General features: G+C 34.3%; 2 protein-coding genes across 3 annotated transcripts; both read left to right on the forward strand.

The window, feature by feature from the left end:
• Nucleotides 1-2,828: 2,828 nt before the first annotated feature.
• Nucleotides 2,829-5,593, forward strand: LOC128669465 (lipopolysaccharide-induced tumor necrosis factor-alpha factor homolog). 2 transcript variants are annotated; one of them, XM_053744324.1, is made up of 3 exons: nucleotides 2,829-2,969; nucleotides 4,609-4,867; nucleotides 5,415-5,593. In XM_053744324.1, exons 1-3 carry the CDS (start codon nucleotides 2,963-2,965, stop codon nucleotides 5,515-5,517), a joined length of 369 nt encoding a protein of 122 aa, XP_053600299.1. In that variant the 5' UTR covers nucleotides 2,829-2,962; the 3' UTR covers nucleotides 5,518-5,593. The 2 variants fall into 2 exon arrangements, with proteins under 2 accessions (XP_053600299.1, XP_053600298.1); XM_053744323.1 differs by lacking the exon at nucleotides 2,829-2,969 and adding an exon at nucleotides 3,339-3,523.
• Nucleotides 5,594-8,375: 2,782 nt separating this feature from the next.
• Nucleotides 8,376-10,502, forward strand: LOC128669385 (lipopolysaccharide-induced tumor necrosis factor-alpha factor homolog). The gene is made up of 3 exons (XM_053744190.2): nucleotides 8,376-8,610; nucleotides 8,977-9,244; nucleotides 9,807-10,502. The coding sequence occupies exons 1-3, from the start codon at nucleotides 8,568-8,570 to the stop codon at nucleotides 9,907-9,909; spliced, it is 414 nt and encodes a 137-aa protein (XP_053600165.1). The 5' UTR covers nucleotides 8,376-8,567; the 3' UTR covers nucleotides 9,910-10,502.
• Nucleotides 10,503-11,237: the final 735 nt, after the last annotated feature.

The raw sequence follows: 11,237 nt of genomic DNA on the forward strand, positions 1-11,237 counted from the left end.
TTTCATAGCTCGATATTGCTGCAAAGAGGATAGTTTCTAGCAGTAAGACTGTTTGAGATGATAACACTTGTAAAATAAAAAAGAAAATAACATTAACGAGTACTTAAGAGTACGTACAAAACTATTAGGACTGGGACTGGACTACATATAGTAATACATATATCATTCATCATAGTCATTTCAATCAAGCAAATTATTTGATCATCGGGTTCCATTTAGTCTGAAATCGTGGGCTTTCACGGCGAGGGCTCACAAAGGGCTGCTTGTCTGGGCCAGCTTTGATCAAGCAATCGCCTAATTGATATGTCGCCCGATGTTAGTATGCACAGTACTCGTAATATGATTGCACTGTTTGATATGGGAGAAAAATAATGCTTGAATAAGAATTATAAAAAAATAAAAACACGACTGCCGTTCTCGTTTCAGTTTAAAATCAAAATCAATTCATTTATTCAGAAATTAGGCCTTCACAGGCACTTTTAACTTACTAAATTAAATGAATATTTACCAAAGCTACAAACTACTAGCATTTCGGAACGACCACTGCTGAGAAGAAATGCCGAAAGAAACTCATTCAAACAGTGTTGGTCCCTATTATGCCAGAAGGGCTTGCCATTTTTTAAATATAAATTTATGTATAATTTTTTATCAGTAATATAACATGTAAGTACACAATAAAGTACATGGTCAAAAGGTATACTGAAACATATTATAATTGTGATTAAGTGCTGATGAAAGGAAAATATATATACTTATATATATGTATAATTAACCAAACAAAAAAAACTTTTAATAAAAGATCGAGCTGACCAGTTCCCCCGGCAGCACCCGTTCACGAGTTGACGCGTGAGTTAGGCATCGCGAAGCTCAACCACAATAGAGGGAACGTCCCGATCCGATCCACCACATCCATTTAGTTATATCATACACATATATGATGAAAGGGGTACGGGATTGGAAGGTAATCATAGAAATATGCCAGTCGTATGTAATAAGTAAAACAATTTGTTGGTTGTATACCACCAACAATATAGTTAAGGGGGTATCAACCGCACTCGATTGTACTGATCGATTTGGTAATTTTTTTGTCCTGCAATTTTTGGAGTACTAGTAGCTCGTTCCGGCGTCGCCCGGGTAAATACATAATATACATCGAAACCTTCCTCAGGAATCACTCTATTGGTGAAAACATGAAAATCCGTGCAATCGTTTTTGAGTTAATCGCGAACAGACAGACAGTCGCGGCAGAGGATTTGTTATATAACATGTATACTTATATGTAATGATCCGCCATTTTGATTTTCTAAACGTTAAGGTTACATTACATATTATCATGTTTGAAATGGAGTTAAGGTAATTTACAATATTTAAATTCAGTTCGCGTACATTATGGTTTGAACGAGAGGATTCATTTTGGAGCAATTTAATTTTGTCAACCTGAACGCAATTTACTAAATAGATTGTGCCGGCACAGAATGGCAAATTGTTTATCCCTACATTGTTTATTTATTTAATAAAATTCTATTATTTTATTATGGTTCGATGGCTAAAGTTCATTATCTAAATTTTGCTCCATACAAAATACGGTCATATAATATACAACAAAACAATATTAATTAAGGATACAGGACTACCAAACGAAACGAAAAATTAAACTATTTTGTTATGTTAGAGAAGAATGCAATGTTAATGTTAAATGTAAATAAATAACTTAACGTTGTCGTAGTTTAAAAAAAATATTTTAGCTTGAAAAGCATTTTTTATTTTGATAATTGAAGCCTGATTATTTTTTTAGTAATTAGTTTAATCCTATAGCAATTTGTGATAGTTAAATTAAAAATTGCATTTGAAATAAATACATCGTATGATCATCAGTGCCGCCTCTTCTTCACAAGAATTATACCAGAAATATTTTTTCCATAGATCTTTAGTTAAATACAATAGTGATTTCTCTGACTTGAGCTATTTTCGAATTCTTTAGCAACTATTAAAAACGTTCTCCATAAAAATAGCCCATCCATAAAAAGCGATACAATAGTTATACTCTTTGATTGTCCGTATCTCTCGCATTTTATTTTTAGTTTATATAAATTGATAATGTTCGTCAACACTACTCCGTGTTAATATAATTATACTATGTATAAATTAAATAAGGTTCGGCACTGTTTTTGTCTAGTACTTAAAATTTGTTTGTTGAATGTAAATTTCCTATACAATGACTGTTATGTGCCAAATAAATAAAAAAAATCATACAATCTCGGACGACAGCAAACTAGGTATATTTCTAATCCGATAACAGAAAATATATGTGTTTTCGACAAAGTTTGTGGTAACTAAGTGATGGATGCGATGGGCCACTCGCCGTCTGTCTGCGTGCCTGTCCATTAGTCAAATAGGTTTTCCATCAAGATTAACTTATCCCTATGTTGACTACACCGCTTTTCGTATTCATAAATTTAAACTTATTTCGAGTCGATAAACTTTATTTAGTGAGACGTAAAGGTTGTATATTTTTTAATTGAATTCTAAAATAGTAATACATATTAATTTTGATTTTATTTTGTGTCCAGTAGAGGTGACGATATCAGATAGCTGGACGATATCAGTCGAAAAGGTTATAACTGGATGAGGAAAGCTAAGAAAGGTTTGCGTCTGCAATGGCGATGATGTTGCGGTTATACACGGCGGTGTGAATCTATTGCTAACATTATTGTGAATGCCTATCCAAATCTTTAATTAAAATTTTCTAAGAAATATATTGTATGTAAGTAGATTAGTAGTAAATGATTTATCTTGAAATTATTGGAGTAAATTACAGATAATTATGCCACGTATTTTTTATATCACTAATCGCCCGGATTTTAACGGAAGATAGACGTGTTGTGCAAGTTTTGTCATTAGCATATTGCTACGTTTTCATATATATTTTTTAAATTATTTATTCATTGCAAGTTACGTAACCATGGCAGGTATGTATAATTTTTATGTTTCTTTTTTTATAGCAAAAGTTTAAAGTAAGCCGATGTGTATAAATGAAAGCAGAGTTGGATTTTTTTTCCAAAGTATTGCTATGCGTAAGGCTTGTTTTTGTGGGTTTGTTTCTTGTTTAGAGAAAACAGTTGCTTTTGTGATAAAATTATTGACCATATAACGTTTAAAATTAATGTACATTAACGTTTTTGATAGACAAATATAATTAGTCATACTCAAGACAACGTTTAAACCAATATTATTCAAATACCGAATTGCGGCTGGACAAAAATGTTCTTTTGAATCAATATTGAGTTCGATAAGAGATGATAACAGTGATAAGACTAGCATTATCACGAACACCTAGGTACAAATTCTGATCGATAGCGGTGTATTGTCACTGGATGTGCACGTTTTTGGAAAAGTTATTTTTTTACCAGTAAGCAAAATTGTACGCATTAAATATATACAAAATCATTTAATATGGCTGACGAAAACACTATAAATCAAAAAATGTCCGAAGTGAAGATATCCGGAGGACCCAGCTCAGTTCGTAAGTATAGTGATATTTTACATCAAGCAGACTTGTCACATTTTCGTATTTTAACTCCACACTATCGCGAAAAAGTTTACCGAACTTCGACAGATTCGGTATACATTGTTGATTTTTCATTGCGGTAAATAAAAGCACTAATACAAACTACGCAATGTTCATGTATTCACGTCGGCGCGCTGTGTTCGACGTTGGTGTGGAGATGCTTGTTACTGTGTCGTGTCCGTTTTGTGAATCTTCAATAGTAAAAAATAAAAAATCTAATCATAAACGAAATTATTCTAAAATGCTTGTGAATGCGAAAGTGAGTGTTAATTTGTTTGTTATACTTTTTAAAGCCCATTTGTTGAGATCAATCTCTTGTAGTTTGTAAAATGGATAGAAGGTTTAATTAGAACACAAGTACCTACATGAATATTATAATAAATTTTGTAATATAAACGGCAATTTGGATACACTGTTGTTACAAGTAAGATTATAATAAACAAATGGCGAACTTAAAAGTTCAACTTGAAGTTGCATTACTTCGTTTGTATTTCAGTTGTCAAGGCTTTTAACAGCTTCCAAAGCTTTATACTCTGTCCACACATCGTAACGTAGTTGTTTATAGACTGGGACAATTTATTTTATGATGCTACCTCATGATCACATACAGTCACTCATTACAACAAGGCTTCCAAACCTCTATAATATGAACAAATTGTTTTCAATTGTGAACATTGATGATTTGTAATTCGTTATCTGAGATATGAGGCTATGACTATGACTAAGAGATAATAAGCACAATGGATTTGTTTTTCTGTGTAATACTATTAATACTATAGTACTTTTATCCCACTTTACGTGGGTATCAGGGAGAAGTGGAGGAGGCTTACATGCTGTACCATGTAAGCCTCTTCCACTTCTCCCTGATTGCTGTTAACCGATCTGTAACATTTTCTCTAAGCCTTATCCTGACAAAGGCAATACAACCATCTCTTCTTCGGTCTGTTAATTTTTAATTAAAATGAATTAACATTGCATGAGTTTCAATAATACAATATTATTTTTCCTTGTTAATAAAGTATCATATTTAAATATTTCAGCAAATGACCAGTATGCACAGCAACCGCCGCCGCCGCCGTACACTGCGGCCCCCCCTCCGCATATAGTCCAGCCCACCATCATTCACACCACCTCCACGGGAGTACCGGTGGTGACCGGGACCTTTGTGGTGACCACTCCAGCCGGGCCGGAGCCTATGATTATGACCTGCCCGTCCTGTAATCATCAGATCGTTACGAGGATTGAAAGGACCGCAACGTCACGGACTCATTTGATTGCTTGCCTATTGTTCTGTTTTATGTAAGTATTTCTACAACTTGTAACTTTCATGTGTAATTTTCGCCCTATTGTAGAACTCCCATACGTGCAAATCAAGGATGCAAATCGTTGAGAATTGATAGTCTACAACAGCTTTACCAAAGAGGATGTCAGGCAGGCCGGCGGTGGCCGAAAGATCAAGATCTGGGGCACTGTTGGAGTCCACATGTATACGTCAATATATTAATTTTAAGCACCGATACCAAGCTGGTTAGGGCACTGTATGTTTGAATGCAGGTATACCCAAAGGGATTCATCAAATACCTACCTATTTGGTAGAACGAAATTTGAATTTGAATTTGAGTATGTATGCGACTACAGGCAGGTAGTCGCATACAAGGACCTATCACCATAAGGTGGATCTAATATATTTGAAAACTATGATAACATGCTGTTTAGATCGATTGAACAACCTATTGTTAAACGGGGAGAGGGAGAGACTATACTTTTTACTGTATGTTTGAAATTAATTCTTGAATATCATCTTGAATATCAGCGTCAGCAAATTAATTCCTAATTTTTTTTCTAGTTGCTGGCCCTGCACCTGTCTTCCATACTGTATGAACTCCTGCAACAACATAGACCACTACTGTCCAAACTGCAGTGCATATATTGGAGGCTACAAATTTTAATCTAACATTCCTTCCAAAGACTCCATCTAGCTAAATGTGTTTATATTTTTTATATTACAAAACTACGTAAGCATAAGTAGTTTGAGTAGCAATAGTTTGGTTGATACCACTGATTGAACTTTTTAAACTACCTACTGTAGCAGTAGTAGCATAAGGTTCTTTGTAGGTACTGTTTTAGCCAAGAATGACCAATGATATGCCAAAGAGTTCTTCTACTTTTCGTGTTACTAAATCCCATTTTGAATGCGGTCGGCACACAATTTTTCCTTCCACAACTGTCGATTTCCTACTATACCTACTTTATTCACCTGCACTCTTGACTCATATTTCTCAAGACAGTTTAGATATGCTGCTACCAACAGTTGTGTACTGTTTGTATTTAAGCTGCTCGCAAGAAAAAGACGGACAAAGAAGGAATCACGTAATTTGAAAATTACATTTCACATTGGTTACGATTGTGATCTCAACTATCGTGTCAGGCCATAATATTTACAAAGTACTCTTTTTACTCTGAATGGCAACTAAAGGTCATGCTTCTACCGCTCCCAGCAAATTGGCACGTTCATTTAACTGTGAGCTATAAAAGCGTTGCCTGTAGACATACTTTTCATTGGCAAGACGACAGCTTATATCAAGCAGACCGCCAATTTGTTGTCCGTGTAAAGTATTGAACAGAAGATGCTTTAATGCTCACTTTTCTATGAACGTCATCTTGCTTATCGTGTATAGTCAACCGCATCTCAAGTAACCCTGTGCATAGATCTCTATTCGATGGCAATAGCGAAGAATTTGCAATAACTTTGGATACTTTGATGTGCTGTTAACTGTACATTTAAAATGTTATCAAACAACTTATAAAATTGTAACTAGTAATTTATTCATCATCATCATCATCATTCATCATTTCATCCATACAGGAAGGCCAAAGCTAAAGTATCAAGATATCATAAATTTAGGGTGAGTTACACCACAGCTTTAAACTGCGCGCTGCCGACGTATAGACAAATTAAAAAACTATTGAAAAACTTTGCGAATTTCTACGCAGGTTGAACGTCAAAGTTGATCGGTGCAACCCACCGAAGGTTGTACTAAGTAAGTAAAGTTACTACGACGTAGATTACGACGATAACGAAATTCACATTTTATAAAATAAATGTAATAGTGATGTAAATAAATGTAGGTACCATTGAAATACAATAATTATGAAGATATTAATATATTTGTGTTTTTATAAAATAAAAAAAATTATCATTTTGCTGTGCTCGAAACGAGGCAAAAAGTTTTTATAACTACTATTCCAGCTGCGTGTAAAGCACAGTGTAAAGTGTTGATTTTTTTTTATTTATTTAAAAGATAGTTTTAGTTTTATTTATTATTTATGTTAATATTTGTCTAGGTAAATAGTTGTATAATTTTATTAATGTTCAAATGCTGTCCGCTTCGCGACAAAAATCTTCCAACACGCATTACTAGCAGACAAGAATTTTCTGTACATAATGTACAATATTGCCGAACTCAGGATACCGACGCTCAATGGACATAACATAGTTAATGATTATGGGAGTTTTTATTTACCGCAATGAAAAACTAGCTATGTTATGCTAGCTTGGCTGTTCAGCTATAGTGTATGTACGGCAAGAGGTTCTCAGTATTAAGAGTTAATTAAAATGTTAAACTATTGAAAATAAATTATATAATGTAGTACCTATTTTAATTTTTTGTTAACTTTTATCCTTTTCCCCGCAAATAACGAAGAGAACAAACGCCTGAATAAGCCTCGTCCCTGGTCTGGGCAGAAGGTACAAACCCTAGAAATGCTGGCTTCACATCGTCAACTATTATGATATGTGGCAATCAAAAGTATCGATTGGTAGGTAAATGAAAATCGATCTGAAGACTAGGGATGCCGACGACCGATTTCTTTTTATTTGATTGGTCTTAATATACCTAAGTGTAGTATTTTATCTTTATCGGATATTTTTTCTACTTCAGTACTTCTAACCACTCGACGACACACTTCAGTAATTCATACACTCAACGTTTAAAGACAGTAAGTAGATTTTTGGAAAATCCTAAAGCATAAGTATTAGTGTTGGTTCTTATCATACCAGAATTGGGCATACGTATTGATTATTTTTTTCTACTATTCTTCATATTGCCTCCAAAGTAATTTCGATTCACTGGTCTGACTATCGTCATTCTCTAAATTGGTTTCTAAGTCAGTATTATACATACTTAGTGCTCTCTATGCGGTTTGGGTAGAGATAATCATTATTTACCATTATCATTATACAATATAGGCTAGTAACAGGTACATATAAAATAGCGCAAGTAAGTCACCTTGGTACATTCAGCAAAGTCAAACTGCATGTCAGATGTCAGGCCCGTCTGGGTCCGCCTGCTTTAGAGGGATATGATTATGCGTGAATGAAGGAGTTATTTTCCTAATACCATACCAACAGCATTATGCCTGTTCAACTTCCAATATGAAAAATACTTCTACAAAGAAGGAGAAAATTTGTATTTATTAGTCTAGGTGTAAGCGTTGTTAGATCCATAAAGCTCAAAGCACATTAAAATCTATAATATGCTAAAGGTACATGCTATGCTATGCTGGATTCTATTAAAGAATTTTTCCTTTCTTTTTATTAAAGCGTTAAGTAGATATTATACGTAACATTCATGTTGGATTACACTCTGACTAGATTAAAAATAATAAATATTCACTATACATATTCAGACAGTGAATTACAAAATTTTTTATTCACTATCTTTTGCACTTTTGCATACTACGACTCATCTATTTCTGAGCGTGAGTCACTACAAATTCGCTAATGTGAATTTTAAAAACCCGAATCCACCGCTACAAAGAATGGTTCGCGCGCTGCGCCCGCGCATCTTATCTCTTCTGTGCATGTCCAGACCTTCGTGTGTTTATATTTAGATGGAAATTTCGACCAATGAATTGAATAATAACAGAAGATATATTTATTTATTATTGTGCGCGAGTGTTATTGCAAATTAGTGCTCATTCATAAGAAGACTATAGTATGAGTGCTCCAAATGAAAATAATGAAAAGGTTCAGAGTGCGAGTGAGTATTAATTGCTAACATAGCCAATGATACTTGGGTGTAATTTGTTATTGTTCGTTTTAGATACGACTAGCTCCGAAAAGTTTGAAAATGGTTTTACTGTAGCGATTGTACATTAAGCTGACATTTTGACAAAACTTATCAATAATTTGGGAAAAATGAAATAGATACGTACCTATTTTTATTTGTATATTGTTACTTATAGTATAGATATGGTCGATTTAAATCTTGTTACTATTAAAACTTATAGATAATTTGCTATTGCATTAACATTCCTGACCTTCAAAATTCATACGAAGTCTATTAAGCAGTTAGATATAGCATCTACTTAAAATATATATTTTTTAACTCTATAAATGTAATTAGTTTCAGCAAATATCTATCCGGATTTGCCTCCACCGTACACTCCCAAAACCCCATCAGATCCACAGCTTCCACTACCTCCAACAGAGAACAAACATAATGAACCAGATCCATCGGCAGAAAAGGACAAAGATATCATCAGACCAATTGACTTTAGACCAAGTTCTATGAGACTAACATGCCCCTCTTGTAAAGCTGAAGTAATGACGCGCACTGAAAAGACTCCCACCTTAAGGACACATGCGTGTGCCTGTCTACTCTTCTGGCTGGTGTAAGTCATCATTATTATGTACTTATTCATTTTCTTTGTGTTAACTAAATTCGAGCCAATAGAAAGGAGCCAATGTACTTTATGTACTGAATAAACTATTAGGTGTGATGTGACTAATCATATGAGATATAACTATTATATACAAATTATATTATATAGAGAAGAGACAAGATATATAATCGCCCAGACGCGTTTCTACTCCTATGATTATTATGAGAAAAGTAGAAGGAAGGACTTTAAGGCAACCAATGGCAAATGGTTAAATAATTTATATATTCCACCAAAAGATGTCAACCTAGAACACATCCTTGCTAGATGTTGTCACTGAAATTTTTGTGAATATGTTATATTTCCCATTTATTTCGACGCCGGTCTCGACCTAAAATGAGTGGTGGAGTTAAACCACTTACTATGCGGGTGCTCTAAATTGACTATTTTTATTAACATTTCAAGCCGACGTTACCCTGGCCTGGCTAACACGTGGCTTTAGGTGCTTTAAGTACACCAATAAGCATAAGAATAAATATGTTGTTTATTATTATTTATTTCTTTATGTTTCCAGTTGGTGGCCCTGCATCTGTCTTCCGTACTGTCTACCTGGGTGTAACGACGTTGACCATTTCTGCCCAAACTGTGATTCCTACATTGGCGGTTTTAAATGTTAAACGCATTGAGGGTTAAACGTGATGCAACTGTTTTTTATCTTCTCGATCGATTCTTTATTAACTGTGACACAATAATTTTTGTCTGTCCGTCTGTTCAGGATAATCTTCGGAATGGCATATCCGATTTTAATGGGATTTTGACTTAAAGAAGTTAAGAAACCTTCTTTTCCGTAGTCCCATTAAATGTCGCATTGATGGGACGATGGAAAAAAATAATTTAACCGTTTACAACCCATTACAGACCCATTTACAACGTTACGGAGTTCAACATGAGTATATTAAATCTTAGAAATCTACCCATAAGGGTGTGAAAGTTTGTATGAAACTTCGTCATTTTTGAAGTGAGACAAAACATTTATGACTTGCATTTATCTTTATATAATCAAATTAATAATAGCAATTGCTTTGGATTTTGAGAATTGTTTTAACTGTAACTTTATTATGTATGAATTTCTATCTATTCCAAACCGTTTCGTAAACAAATAGGAATTTGTTTGTAAACACGTAAAATTTACCCTAAAATAATGAGTACACTTTTTTACGTTATAGGTTAGGTGTAAAAAGAGATAATAAAATAAACCAGATTTTGGATCCCTGCCAGTGTTGCCGTGTTTTGGTTTTCTTCCTAAGTACCTACCTTTTTTTCGAATCAATTTCTTGTGTTAAATATGTTGGCTCATTGCCAATATTCTGTCTAGTGTAGAACTGAGAAAAAAATGACAATTGCCATGCTGAAATTAGATGGATATCAAACAAGTGCTTTTTGCAAACTTTTATTTAGTTTCACATCAGTTTACATGACCTTACATTATGATAAGCTTGACCTAATGGTGCACCCAGAATCTGTTCCCTACGAAGGAATTCGACAACGGTATACTGAAAGGACATACATTGGTCACCTGTTGAATACTGCAAGATCTCTTGGACGACAATAAAAGCTTGTGGCAAAAATGACATTTAACTTGGTACTATGGGAAGGTACTATCTATTTATGGATGCGGTAGATAGTTGTAAAAGTCATTTAGGCTGCTTGAATAAGATCTGATACCAGTGTCAGCACTCGAACGGAAGATAAAGAATGAGGTAGTAGTTCCCGAGGAATGGAATATTCGTATGATACTATGGGTCGACATCACAGAGGAAAACCGAGAAAAAGATGGCGCGACGATCTTCATGACTTTCTGCGAGAATGGCCCTTTGTTTCTCTGGAAAGGGATTGTCATCCAAACGAAAGATGTATTCCAAATTTCGGTCAAATAAGTTAAACTTTCAAACTTTTATCTACACTTACGACCAACACGCCAGTAGTTTGTATGTTTTTGAGAAAT

The sequence above is a fragment of the Plodia interpunctella genome, chromosome 4, assembly GCF_027563975.2.
Source record: "Plodia interpunctella isolate USDA-ARS_2022_Savannah chromosome 4, ilPloInte3.2, whole genome shotgun sequence".
NCBI classification, from domain to species: Eukaryota; Metazoa; Arthropoda; class Insecta; order Lepidoptera; family Pyralidae; genus Plodia; species Plodia interpunctella.